The 14,264-nt window shown below is 40.7% G+C and overlaps 1 protein-coding gene across 1 annotated transcript in view; it reads right to left on the minus strand.

Moving 5' to 3' along the window:
- LOC140729819 (uncharacterized) overlaps positions 1–7,813 on the minus strand; it is a 348,439-nt gene extending 340,626 nt beyond the window's left edge. Inside the window, exons 1-4 of the mRNA XM_073050030.1 lie at positions 7,787–7,813; positions 7,560–7,618; positions 3,119–3,249; positions 2,562–2,621 (exon numbers count right to left, since the gene is read on the minus strand). Coding sequence (XP_072906131.1) covers positions 2,562–2,621; positions 3,119–3,249; positions 7,560–7,618; positions 7,787–7,813 — 277 coding nt within the window. The remainder of the gene's footprint in view (positions 1–2,561; positions 2,622–3,118; positions 3,250–7,559; positions 7,619–7,786) is intronic.
- Positions 7,814–14,264: the final 6,451 nt, after the last annotated feature.

The raw sequence follows: 14,264 nt of genomic DNA on the forward strand, positions 1-14,264 counted from the left end.
CCTGGGCCTCACTGTATTCACGTACATGACAATAATGTTGACTTGACTCTATTTATTAAAAATTTAATGTTTTGGGGGAAAGGTACAATTGAGCAGCATGTTTGTTTTCAGTGTGTTGATACTGCCATTCTCAAACAGTGATCAAACTTTCTGTGTGATCATCCTCTGTGAAATTGTACCATGTCCTTCATGTCTGACATGCCTATACAGAGGGCTCTCTACTCTACTCATGACAAGAAGTGTGGAATAACAAGTTTATTGTCGTTGTTGCAAAATGTAAGGACCTATTAGCATTACAGAAATGACATGAGAATTAACAGGGAATAAAACCCCCTGTCTGTCGGTGTTTGACTGTACTGGGACCAGTTTTGGTCTGTTGTGGAACAACAAAATGACACCTCAAAGATGAACAGATGTGTGAGGCAAAGGATGCAGTATTAGGTCATATATGGTGTAAAAATGTGTTGTTTTGTGGCAACAGTACAGTGCAAAGGCATAAAGGTACTACAAATTACAAAGTAAATAAATTGTACAGAAGGAAAGAATATTGAGGTACAGTTCATGCACCATGAAGATGAGAAGGTGAAGAATTGTTGAGTGTGGAATTCCAGTTTTGTCTAATTCCTTGGGAGAAACTCAACCATTTTTATACTCGCATCAGGTTTTTGATCTTTGATACCATGAGAAGTTGTCGTCATCGTGTCCATCCCTCAAAGTCGTGAATGATGGTCTTCATTCTGTTGATCTATTTATGGGCTCTCAAGTGAATTATGAGTCCAATCTTGGCTTTGAAAGTTCTTCTGAATTCAGGACAGATGGTTCCAGGTGGCAGATCTGTTGTCCGCCTCTTTTATGTTTGCCTTCTTTAAGCTGGGAGTAGAAGATTAGTTTTGGCAGATGTTTGTCTTTCATCTGAACGACATGACCACTCCATCTTAGTTGGTTCTTGATCACGTAGGCTTCAATGCTTGTTGTTTTTGCTCCATCCAGCACGCTGACGTTGGTTCATCTATCTTGCCAGCTGATATTTAAGATGTTTTGAAGACAGCGTTGATGGAACTTTTCAAGTGCCTTCAGATGTCATCGATATGTTGTCCAGGTTTCTGATGCATACAGGAGTGTTGGGATCACCACTGCTTTGTACACTAACATTTTCTTGTCTGTTCAGATGTCACGATCATGAAAGACTCTTGTTCAGAGATGCTCAAAAGCTGTTTCAGCAGATTTAAGACGATGTTGGATCTTGTCATTAAGGTCAACATTGGAGAGAGGTGACTTCCAAGATACGGAAAGTGGTCCATGTTTTCTAGGGTTGCTTCACCAAGCTGAATTGTTGGTTCTATCTGATTTGTCTCAGTTGGTGACGGTTGGTAGATGATCTGAGTCTTCTTGGAATGGATGGTAAGTCCAAGTTCCGTGTATACATGGTTGAAGGTAGTCAGAATCTGTTGTAGGTGGTTTTCTGAGAGAGCTGCAACACTTGTCATCTGCGTATTGGAACTCGATGAGGGAACTCGTAGATGTCTTGTTTTTGGACTTGAGACGGGCAAGATTGAAAAGTCTGCCATCTGTTCTGTAGACAATTTTTATTCCTGGGTGTAGGTCATTCTTGATGATGTGGATAATTGTTGCAATGAAAATGGTGAACAAAGTTGGGGCAATCACACATCCCAGTTTTACTCCTGATCTGATTTGAAAAGGCTCACAATTACTGTTGCTGACCATGACTGTGGCAAGCATGCCATCACAGAGCAGCCTCAGGATATGAATGTACTTTTCAGGGCATCTATAGGTGGATAGGACATCCTATAGGAGTTCCCTTGATGCCAAGTCAAAGGCTTTGGTGAGGTCGATGAATGCCATGTACAAAGGTTGAAGTTGTTCTCAACATTTTTTTTGTAGTTGTCGCATTGTGAAGATCATGTCGATTGTTCTACGTGATGGTCTACGTCTCTCCAGAAGGATCTTCTCAACTAAAGGCTTGAGCCAGTTGTTCATGGTGCGGGTGAGGAGCTTTCCTGCTGTTGCTAACAGGGAAATTCCATGAAAGTTTCTGTATTCGGATCGGTCGCCTTTCCTTTTGTAGACGGTAATAATTGCTGAGTATCTAAAGACTGCTGGTATGTCTTCATTTATCCAGATGTTGATAAGAAGTTGATGCAGTTGGTAATGAAATGGGTTACCTCCAATTTTGTAGACCTTGGCTGGTATTCTATCAAGTCCAGCGGCCTAGTTGTTTTTCAGGGTATTGATGGCCTCCTTGACTTCTTCGAGTGTTGGTATTTTGCTTAGGGAGACTTTAACAGGCTGTTTTGGGATGTTGTTAATTATATGAGAAAGTCCACTGCTCAGTGCATTCACAACAACTCACAGATTTAAAAGAATCTTTTCTCCACTGCAGCTGGTTGTGTAACGTAAAATGGAGTTTTCTGCTTACCAATATTTCTGCTACTAAAAGTACCATCAAAGCTATTTAAACAACTGGATATACTTAGATTTACACCTAATTACCCAATATTGATTTGTTCTGTTGTAACAAAGTATTAAATTGCACATCCTACCTTTCAAAGCAGGCTTTTTCACAGTTATACTGGAATTATCGAAAACAAATCCATTGTTGCCTGAAAATTAAAATTTAAAAATAAATAATTTTCATAAATGATTGCAGGATGATATAAAGCTGAAATATGAAAGAATGGAAGTTTTCTGAATCTGATGACAATTTAGGTGAAGGGTTTCAGTGCTGGGTCATGGAGCACAGCAAAACTTCATTTCCAAACCCATGAGTAGAACAGAAGAGCACAAAACTTTATTGTTGTTGCTCAGGAAAACGAGATGGCAGCACTACTCCAGTCTGTGCAGAGCAGATAATAACAATTCATGCAGCACAAATTAATTTAAAAAATGTATGATAAATAAAAATTAAATATAAAAGGTTAAAAAAATGAAACCGGATAGATCACACTCTTGGAAATTCAGTCAAATATTCTGATACGAGAAAGGCCTACACTGTTCCATCAAACACTGCAAGGCCAGTAATACACTCTGTCCTACTGAACATTTCAGTAAAGCACACATTACGTACAGTGTAAAGCTCCCTTTTGAGTTTAATTCCTACCTCCTGCTGAACTGGAATTTTTTAGACTTGCTTGGATATTTTCGACTTTTTTATTGAGAACTTCTTCAGAAAATCCTTCCGAGGTGCTCATAGCAAGTAAAACTTCATGATCCACAACGATACTGCCTTGCCTGTTTGCAAAAATAAAACACAAGTTAAGCTAGTCGAGTTAAACCTTAGCATCTGAATAGAGAAGGGTATAGATGAGTAATGATTAAAAAAGAACTATCATCTAGAGGTAGAAATGTCAATGAACAGTTTTGGTTTTCTTTGGGGGAATTGAGTTTAATACCTTCCTTCCCCTTTTGGGGCTGTAAATCTAATCCAGATTCAGGAACACCAGCCGGTTCGGAAACAGTTACGAACCCTTAACCATCAGGTTTGAACCAAAGGGGATAACTTCACTCAATTTCACTCACTCCATTACTGAAATGTTCCCACAACCAATGAATTCACTTTCAAGGACTCTTCATTACATGTTCTCAATATTTATTGCTTATTTATTTGTATTATTGTTTCTTCATTTTGATTTGCACAGTTTGTTGTCTTCTGCACTCTGGTTAAACACAATAGTTGGATGGTCTTTTGTTGATTCTATTATAGCTATTATTCCATAGATTTGTTGAGCATATAAAATTAATTTCAGGGTTGTATATCGTGATATATGTAATTTGTAATAAATATTATGTTGAACTTTAGAATTTGAGTACTATACTCTTCTGAAGCCATAATGCACAGGTCAACGGTTTCAACTGAAAGTATTCACCTTTACAACAATCAAACTGATTTAAGGATGTTCCTTTGTGAAACACATTGCTCAGGTCCTGGGTGTGTTCATGGCAACATCAGAACTGAATGGTTTATTTTCTAAATATATTTTTGTCATGTTGTGTTTGCTGCATTTATTGCTCATTGTTGACTCTTTTGTCATCAGTTTTACAACTGACCTGGTTAACTAACATTCAATTAACTAGAGTTTCATGTTGGCAAGAATATCGCAGGTTCTCTCCTAGAAGGGAGTGAACTCTTTTGATTTCTAGAATAATGTGATAAATGCTTCAGAACAGAATTCTGATTAATCGGATTGAATTTCAAATAGGCTATGATTAGAAAACTGAATTTCTAGGGACAATTGATATTCCACACTGAGAGATTTTGGATCTGCAGTGGAATCAAGTGTTGCAGGAATGGATCAGACACTATTTAGGATCCAGCGCAGAGGAGACCCTTCTAGCCATTCAATCCATGTTGCCTCAGCAAACCCCAATTCAACCCTTGCCTAATCAGCAGAGTTACATTATTACAAAGTGGAGAAATGTTCGGATAAAAACTGGACAGCTTCTGTTTAGAAATGGAACCTCTATGAATCACTTTATATTGTAGGAGGGAATGACGAGCACAGGAAGATGATTTATTAACCCGTTTAAGAATTTTATTCCATCTTTCATCAGAAATCTGACAATTTAGGTCATCCTCCCAAGCTTTTTTTATTTTATCTAAAAAGTCTTGTCTAGAATCAATCAACAAGTTATAGATACCGGTAATAGAGCCATTAACAAAAGGTTTTAAATTTAAAAGATTGTCCAGTAAATTTTTATCAGGACCTATAGGAAAAGTAGTTAATTGGGAACATAAGAAATCTCTAATTTGAAGGTATCTGTAAAAATGTGTTTTTGGCAGTGCAAATTTAGTTGACAATTGGTCAAATGAAGCAAAAAAACCCTGAGATAAACAGGTCCCAAAAACACATAATACCTAATTCATCCCAATCCTTAAAGACTTTGTCAGTCATGGAAGGGATAAAAAAAAATTAAGGAGAACGAGAGATGATAATGAAAAATTTGCTAAACCAAAAAATTTTCTAAATTGAGACCAGATCCTTAAACTTTGCTTAACAATTATATTATCACGAAATTGTAATATGTGTTTCTTCCTTGATTCACAGAGGATCCGTTCTTTAATCTGATAGTCATAAAAGCAAATGATAATAGAGCGAGGTTTGGCAGGATCCCAATTAGGCGGGGTAACTTGGTGAACGCGCTCAAATTTTGGTAGTTCTGATAATATATCAGGGAATAAATCTTTCAGCATTTGAGCACAAAAATCAATAGGTTGATTACCCTCCAGTTTTTCAGGAAGCTCAAGAATTCTGATATTGCACCTTCGGTTCCTGGTCTCCAAATCTGTAAGTTTCTTCAGTAACGCGTCGTATTTTTTAAGTTGTTCCTTAGTAGTTTTCTTGTAACCTTTGATATCCTTCTGCAACACTGGCAGAGATTCTTCATGTATCTTAATATGAATTTCGTGGTCATTCACAGTCTGCTGCATACTTACAAGTTTCCGATTAAGCGTTTTCAGTTCAGATTTAACCAGGTCGAAGGAATTCTGTAACAAGTCAAACTTGGATTCCAAGACTTCCAGTTTATCCAATTTTTCAAGTCTCTCTGACATTTGTTGAGACATTTCAGCCAAAGTCTCTAAAGTAGCCTCTTTTTTTGAGTGTTTTCTACTCATGGTGCTGTCACCAAGATAGGTTTAAACAGCAAAGTAAGCAAATAATTTCGGAGCAAGTAGCTACTGCAACCTACTCCATTACAGCCACCGGAAGTCCCCAACCCTTGCCTAATCATGGGACAATTTACAACGACCATTTCACCTGCCATCCACTAGGTCTTTGGACTTTGGGAGGAAACTGAAGCACCAAGAGAATACCCTTGCATTACACGGGATGTATGGACTCCTAACAGATGACGTCAGAATCGAACCCCCACTTCCCAAGCTGTAAGACGTCGTGTGAATTGCTACGCTACTGTGGTGCCATATCTTATTGAAAGCCTGAGCCATGACAAACTCCTGCTCCAATTTCTGACGTCCTTGTAGAAGAACAAATCTAGAGAAGCACTTGTTATTTCTTCCATTTGTTTGTGGTACAATGTCTGCGTGATAGAAACTCAAAAACATTTCCTGGTGAAAGATGTTTCTTTGAGTGCACGGACTAGTTGAATAAAAAAGAAGTGTGATTTTGATGCAATGCAGATGAATAAGATGAAAGGATAAGGACATTGATTTTGAAGTGGGAATGTTTGCCAAATATATTTAAGCTTCCAACACCACAACTAGTCCTCAGTTTGATCTCACTATTGTGATGCATCCCACCAAGAATTCTGTAACATCACCAGCTGCACAGCCATATAGACTGAGTCGAGCTTCAGACTTTATCTTTAGAGTGAGCTTGGCTCAGGAAATATTTGCATCCTCTGAGTTGTAAAGGCTTTGATTCTCATCCCTTTGCAGAGACTTGATCACGTAATCTCGGTGGATTTCCCAGCACAATTGTAGAGAAAATACTGGTGTGGAAATATCCTAAATCATCTACTGGAACAAAATCAGGGACATCTTCTCCCCTGTTCTAGGCAATAGTGATGCTGACTCTAATTTTTTTCTTCTGCCTGATGCTTTACAGTATTCACATTGATTATTGTGTTTACCCCAATAGTAAAAACGACGTTAAGTCAGAAATAGGTTGAAGTGCTTTGGGTCATCCTGACAGAGTGAAAGCTAGAAAATAATGCAAATTCTTCTCTACCCATCCAGGGTCGGTGTACATTTCATGACTAAAGAACATTTTGAAGCAGCTAGCTGATTACAATGTGACCTAATATTTTGTAATTATTTTTGACATCCATACTTTGCTGAAATGGCCAGTATTTATTGCCCACCCCCAATTTCCATGAGGATGCTGTTGCAGTCACTCTGATGATGGTACTTCCTCAGTATTTTCAGGGAGTAAGTTCCAGGATTTACATCCAGCTTCAATGAAGGACTGACAATATATTTCCAAGTCAGAAGGGTGTGCAATTTGAAGGAGAACCTGCAAATAATGGTGTTTCTTGTGCCCGCTGCCCTTGAGCTTTGACAGGTGCTATCAGAGTAGATGGGGCAGCAGACAGAAAAACAATAATATCACCAAAATTAAAGTTAAGTAGTTAAGTTTCCTCATTTTCATCACTTTTGACACACAAATACTACTTTCCACTTCCGAGGGACGGGTGGCTTCATTTGCTGAAGGTCTGTGGATGGAATTGAACATTGTGCAATCTGTGAACATCTCCATCTGTGGCTATTGATGGAGGTGGTTGATCCTAGGACATTGCCCTGAGGATCTTCTGCAGTGATGTCCTGCGGTTAGGATAAATTACTTCAAAAAACCATAACCACCTCCCTTTGTATCAGTTATGATTCCAGAAACTAGAATGTTTTCCTTTTAATGCCCACTGACTAAGTTTCCAGAACATGTCGATGCCACACTCGGTCAAAGCCGTCACTATAGCCACAGCTCTGGACTTCATCTCTCTGGCCCAGATTTGGAACAAAGTTGGAATGAAGTCTGAAGCAGTGTGATCCTGGCATGAATCAGTGAGCAGGGTATTGCTGAGATTACCTAATCTTTATAATCTTCACGCCTTTGTATCCTTCAACCGTACTATAAATGATGTCCATCTGAAAAGAAACAAGGAATGTATTGTCAATATTCCTGAATTTGACTGTAAATAGCATTTTCTCAAAGGAAGAAGAGTTGGGATATTGTTAGGCATGTAATGCCTTGCTTCAGACAGTCTAAGTGATCTGCTATTGAGTGTCAGATTAGTGAGCTGAATTGATGCTCACCGTCCTCTCTTCAATAATACACAACATGTATGACAGATTCAAAACCTTCATCAATGATGAGTGTGACTAGGTTTTATATGTGATGTATTTGTTGTTTGTTTAGGTCCTGAAAGTGTGAGATTGTTCGCTGGTAAAGAATTATTTTCAAAAGAGGAGTTTTTAAAAATATGATACCAAGGGTTCAGTGGCAGCATGATCCTGATCTGATGATGGACAAGGCTGGCAAGCTGAGATTCCTGGTTAATAAGAGATATTGTGGTCTCAGGTCAGGAGAGTTTCAGCAATCCCTCAATGACGACAAGTGTAGGATACACAAGAGAGAAATCAGGGGGGAAATAGAGGGTATGAGATGGATCTGGCAGGTAGAGTTAAGGAGATTTCCATTGGTATATGAAGAGTAAATGTGTGGCCGGGGGCAGAATGGGTCCCTTTAAAGATCATCCATCTATTTGAGGTGGCACAGGGGTGGATTAGATTTTTACTGTAGAAAAAATAATGGATGCAAAAGAAATGTGTGATCTTTTAGAAAGATGTAAGGAAAGATGCATTGGCAGCCTTGAAGCACATAAAGGTGTATAAGTCCCCAGAGACTGACTAAGTGTGTTTGTGGACCTTCTGAGTAAATAAGGAAATCAATTGTAGAGACCTTTGCAAAGACACTTGCTTCATCTTGAGCCACAGGCTCAGAAGGCTGGAGGGTGGGGAATGCTGTATCTTTATTTCAGAAGGACAGCAAAGACAAGCCAGGGGACTACAGTCCATTAACACAGATGCTAGAAATCCAAAGCAACACACATAATTTTGGAGGAACTTAATAGGCCAGGGAGTAACTATGGAAATTAATAAAGAGTCGATGTTTCCAGCCAAGGCCCTTATCAAGATCCCACATGGCAGGCTAGTCTGGATGGTTAGATTGTGAGGGATTCAGGGAGAGACAGCTATCAGGACTCATTATTGGCTCGATGGTAGGAAGCAGAGAGTGATGGTCAAAGACTGGCGACATGTGGAGTTACACAGGGGTCAGTGCAGGGTTACTTGTTATTTGTTTATATGAACAATTTGGATGTACAAGGCTTGGTTAGTAAGTGTGTCGATGATAGTAAAATAGGTGGTGCCTCAGGCAGTGAAGGAGGTGATGAAAAATTAAAGGTGGATCTTGAATCAGTTTGGGAAGTGGGCTGAGGATTGGCAAATGGCGTTCAGTTCAGATGTGCAAAGTGTTGCATTTTGGGAAGTTAAACCCAGATGAGACTTGTACAGTGAATGGTAGCATCATGGGAAGTGTTGTGGAACAGAGGGTCTGACAGTGGACGTACATAACGGTGACATAGGCAGAGACTGGTGAAGGAGGACTTTGGCACATTGGCCTTCGTCAGTCAGGACACTCATATGGGAGCTGAGACAAAATATTGCAATTGTACAAGATAATGGCGAGTCTGCACTTGAAGCATTTTGAGCTTTGGCACCCGGTTGTAGGAAATCCATCACGGAAGTGGAAAGGGTTCAGAGAAGATTTATAAGAATGCTACCAAGCACCAAAGGCCTAAGTCAGAGGGAGAAGTTGTGTGAGCTGGAAATATTTTCAAGGTTCAGGGCTGACTTTATAGAGGTGTGTAACATCCTGATGTTTCTGGATAGGATGAACAGTCTTTTTCTTACGGAAGGAGAAATAAAAACTAGAGAGGAAAGGTTTAATGTGAAAGTTGAAAGATTTAAATAAGACTTGAGGAGCAACTTCACACAAGTGATAGTGCATTTATGGAATAAGCTGCCAGTGAATGTGGTTCAGATAGGTGCAAGAACAGGTGGTAGGTAGCATATGCCCCAACAATGCCAGCCAATGACAATACCCAAGAAGAGAAAATCCAGCAATCAGCCCATGGCTTTCATTACCATTGAATACCCCACTGTCCATATTCTGGGAGATAACATTGACCAGAAACCAAACTCTAGAAGCCAGTTAAGGTTCAAAGTTTAAAGTAAGTTATAATCGAAGTACATATATGCCACTATATACCATGCTGAGATTCATTTTCTTCCAGGCACACTCAATAAATCCTAATAGAATAACAGCTATAATAGAATCAATGAAAGACCACACCAAAATAGGCATTCAACCTGTGTGCAAAAGACAACAGTGGTGAAAATGCAAAAAGAAATAAATAATAATTAATAATTTTGCATTATGATCAGAGATTAAGGGAGCTAGGGCTTTACTCTCTGGAGAGAAGGAGGATGAGAGGAGACATGATAGAGGTGTACAAGATATTAAGAGGAATAGTTAGAGTGGACAGCCAGCGCCTCTTCCCCATGGCACCACTGCTCAGTACAAGAGGAAATGGCTTTAAGGTAAGGGGAGAAAAGTTCAAGGGGGATATTAGAGGAAGGTTTTTTACTCAGGGAGTGGTTGATGTGTGGAATGCACTGCCTGAGTCAGTGGTGGAGGTAGATAAGCGAGTGAAATTTAAGAGACTACTAGACAGGTATATGGAGGAATTTAAGCAGGAGGGTTAATTGGGAGGCAGGGTTTAAGGGTCAGCAAAACATTGTGGGCTGAATGGCCTATACTGTGCTGTGTTGTTCTATGTTCTAAAAGTTAGTTAATATACAATAAATATTAAGATCATGAGAAGAAGAGTCATTGAATGTGAGTCCACAGGTTCTGGGAAATTTTCAGTGATGGAGAAAGTGAAGCTATCCCCTCTGGTTAAAGATCCTGATGGTTGAGGGGTCATAACTGTTCCTGAAACCTGGTGGTGTGAGTCCTGAGGCTTCTGTACCTTCTTCCTTTTGGTGGCAGCCACCAGAGAGCATGACCTGGGTGGAGATCATGGAAGAGATGTTGTTGCCAATCCATATTGACTGGGGTCTGCAAGTGAGAAATTCAAGGATCCAGTTGCACAAGGTATTGAGACAAAGGTTCCAGAGCTTATTAATTTGTTTTGAAAGGATGATACCATTGAATGTTGAGCTGTAGTCAATAAGGAGCAACCTGATGTATGCACCTTTGTTGTCCAGATGTTTCAGGGTTGTTTGAAGAGCCTATGAGATGTATCTGCTGTGGACAATTGCACCAGTAGGCAAATAAGAGCAGATCCATAATTCCATGAATGTGGCATCACAGCTGGGTAGGATAGTAAGGAGAGCTTTTGGCTCATTGGCCTTCATAAATCAGGGCATTGTGAACAGGAGTTAGGATATTATGCTGATGTTGTATAAGATGTTGGCGAGTTCAAATGTGGAGTATTGTGTGCCGTTCTGGTCACCTACCTGCAGAAAAGATATCAAAAGTGCAGGGAAAATTTACTCGGATATTGCTGGGACTTGGGGCCCTGAGTTACAGGATAGGTTGAATAGGAGTGGACTTCTATTCCCTGGAGCATAGGAGAATGAGCGGGCATCTTTTAGCGGTGTACAAAATAATGAGGGGTAAAGATAGGATGGACGCAAGCAGGCATTTTCCCCCCAGATTGGGTGAGACTAGAACTATCATAGGTTTAGGGTAAAAGGTGATATATTTAAAGGGAATTAGAGGGGGAATTTCTGTGAGGATGGTGTGAGTGTGCAACTAGCTATCAGTAGAAGTGTCTGCAAGTTCAATTGTGAGATGTAAGAAATGTTCGGATAGGTATATGGATGAAAATGGTCTGGAGGGTTATTGTCCAGGACAGGGACTAGCAAACCAGTTCAGTATTGATTAGGTGGATTGAAGAGCATGCCTCTATGTCATCGTCACCAATGACTTTTAATAAATGCTTGTTCAAGCAGTGAACCCTACATCACTTGAATGAATGAAAGCAGCGTGTAAATACTAGAAACACACACAAAATGCTGGAGGAACTCAGCAGGTCAGGCAGCATCTATGGAAAAGGGTACAATTGATGTTTTGGTCCAATACCCTCCGTCTGTACTTGTTTCCATAGATGCTGCCTGACCTGCTGAGTTCTTCCAGCATTTTGTGTGTGTTGCTTGGATTTCCAGCATCTGCAGATTTTCTCTTGTTTGCATAAATATGAATTGACTTTCACATCACACAACATAGAGCATTGCTTCTTTTGGGAGCTGAATCTACAGAAATTAACTGTCACCTTTTTTCAAATTTTGTAGCGGGTTTGCTCAGAAAGAGTAAAAAGGTGATTGGGAGAGAGAAATAATACCAGAACTAAACTGGTTTAAGATGAAAGTCAGAGCACAGTAGGGCAGTTGTTAGCACAATGTTTTACAGTACCGGTGAATTGGGTTCAATTCCCACTGCTGCCTGTAAGGAGTTTGTATTTTCTCCCTGTGACTATGTGGGTTTCCTCCAGACGCTGGGTTTCCTCCCACAGTCCAAAGACGTAGCAGTTGATGGGTTAATTGTTCCATGATTAGGCTGGGGCTAAACCAGGTGCTGCTGTGTGGAGCAGCTCGAAGGATTGGAAGGGCCTATTCCGGACTGTATCTCAATAAATAAATAAACAGACAAACAAAACAAGACTGAGAGAGTACCGGGTGGTCTAAGATCGAATTGGAGTAGGCATAATGAAAATGTAAGAAGCTTATTTTAAACAAAGTTCTCCAGTTACAGGTGCAGCTACTTATGTAATATTACAATGTCATGGTAACAACATACACCTAGCTAAAATATTTCTGAATATTAGATGTCAAGGAAGGGGAGGGAATTGACAGGATGGATGAAGGATAATATTGCAGAGCTGGGCACCAAGATTATCCTGGAATGATAAAGGACAATGTATCCTTTATCTTAGGAGGGATCTCATTGAAACCTACCAAACGTTGAAAGGACTAGACAAGGTGGATGCGGAGAGGATTTTTCCAGTGGTGCACGTATCCAGAACTAGAGGGCACAGCCTCAAAATTGAGGGGCAATTCTTTAGAACAGAGGTAAGGAGGAGTTTTTTTAGCCAGAGGGTAGTGAATCTGTGGAATGCTCTGCCACAGACTCTGGTGGAGGCCAAATCTGTGGGTATATTTAAGGCAGAGGTTGATCATTTCCTGATCGATCAGGGGATCAAAGGATATGGTGAGAAGGCAGGTGTATGGGGTTGAGTGAGATCCAGGGTCAGTTATGATGGATTGATGGAGCAGCCTCGATGGGCTGAATGGCCTAATTCTACTCCTATGTCTTATGGTCTCTTGGTCTTATCTGTTTAGAATTGAGGAAAGATAGAGGTACAGTTACATCACCCAGACTGTTCGATGTCTGACAGTTAAGGAAAGGCATTGAGCATATTTGCAGGGAGATAAACCTGTAAAGAGCATAGTGTAATAATAGTTCAGATCGTCAATTAGTCAAGTCAAGTCAAGTCACTTTTATTGTCATTTCGACCATAACTGCTGGTACAGTACACAGGAAAAATGAGACAACGTTTTTTCCGGTCCATGGTGTTACAGGACACAGTACAAAACTAGACTGAACTACGTAAAAAACAACACAGAAAAAAACATACGAGACTACAGACCTACCCAGGACTGCATAAAGTGCACAAAACAATGCAGACATTACAATAAATAATAAACAAGACAATAGGGCAGTAAGGTGCCAGTCCAGGCTCTGGGTATTGAGGAGTCTGATAGCTTGGGGGAACTAACTGTTACATAGTCTGGTCGTGAGAGCCCGAATGCTTCAGTGCCTTTTCCCAGATGGCAGGAGGGAGAAGAATTTATATGAAGGATACGTAGGGTCCTTCAAGATGCTGTTTGCTTTGTGGATGCAGCGTGTAGTGTAAGTGTCCATAATGGTGGGAAGAGAGACCCCGATCACTATCCGCTGCAGGGTCTTGCAATCTGAGATGGTGCAATTTCCAAACCAGGCAGTGATGCAGCTGCTCAGGATACTCTCAATACAACCCCTGTAGAATGTGATGAGGATGGGGGCGGTGGGAGATGGACTTTCCTCAGCCTTCACAGAAAGTAGAGACGCTGCTGGGCTTTCTTTGCTATGGAGCTGGTGTTGAGGGACCAGGTGAGATTCTCTGCCAGGTGAACACCAAGAAATTTTGTGCTCTTTACGATCTCTACCGAGGAGCCGTCGATGTTCAGTGGAGAGTGGTCGCTCTGTGCCCTCCTGAAGTCAACAACCATCTCTTTTGTTCACATTCAGAGACAGGTTGTTGGCTCTCCGCCAGTCCATTAGCCGCTGCACCTCCTCCCTGTAAGCTGACTCGTTGTTCTTGCTGATGAGACCCACCACGGTCGTGTCATCGGCGAACTTGATGATGTAGTTCGAGCTGTGTGTTGCAGCACAGACATGGGTCAGCAGAGTGAACAGCAGTGGACTGAGCACACAGCCCTGGGGGGCCCCCCTGCTCAGTGTGATGGTGTTGGAGATGCTGCTCCCAATCCGGACTGACTGAGATCTCCTAGTCAGGAAATCTAGGATCCAGTTGCAGAGGGAGGTGTTCAGGCCCAATAGGCTCTGCTTTCCAATCAGTTTCTGAGGGATGATTGTGTTGAATGCTGAACTGAAGTCTATGAA

This window comes from Hemitrygon akajei, chromosome 6 (assembly GCF_048418815.1).
Source record: "Hemitrygon akajei chromosome 6, sHemAka1.3, whole genome shotgun sequence".
In the NCBI taxonomy this organism is placed as follows: Eukaryota; Metazoa; Chordata; class Chondrichthyes; order Myliobatiformes; family Dasyatidae; genus Hemitrygon; species Hemitrygon akajei.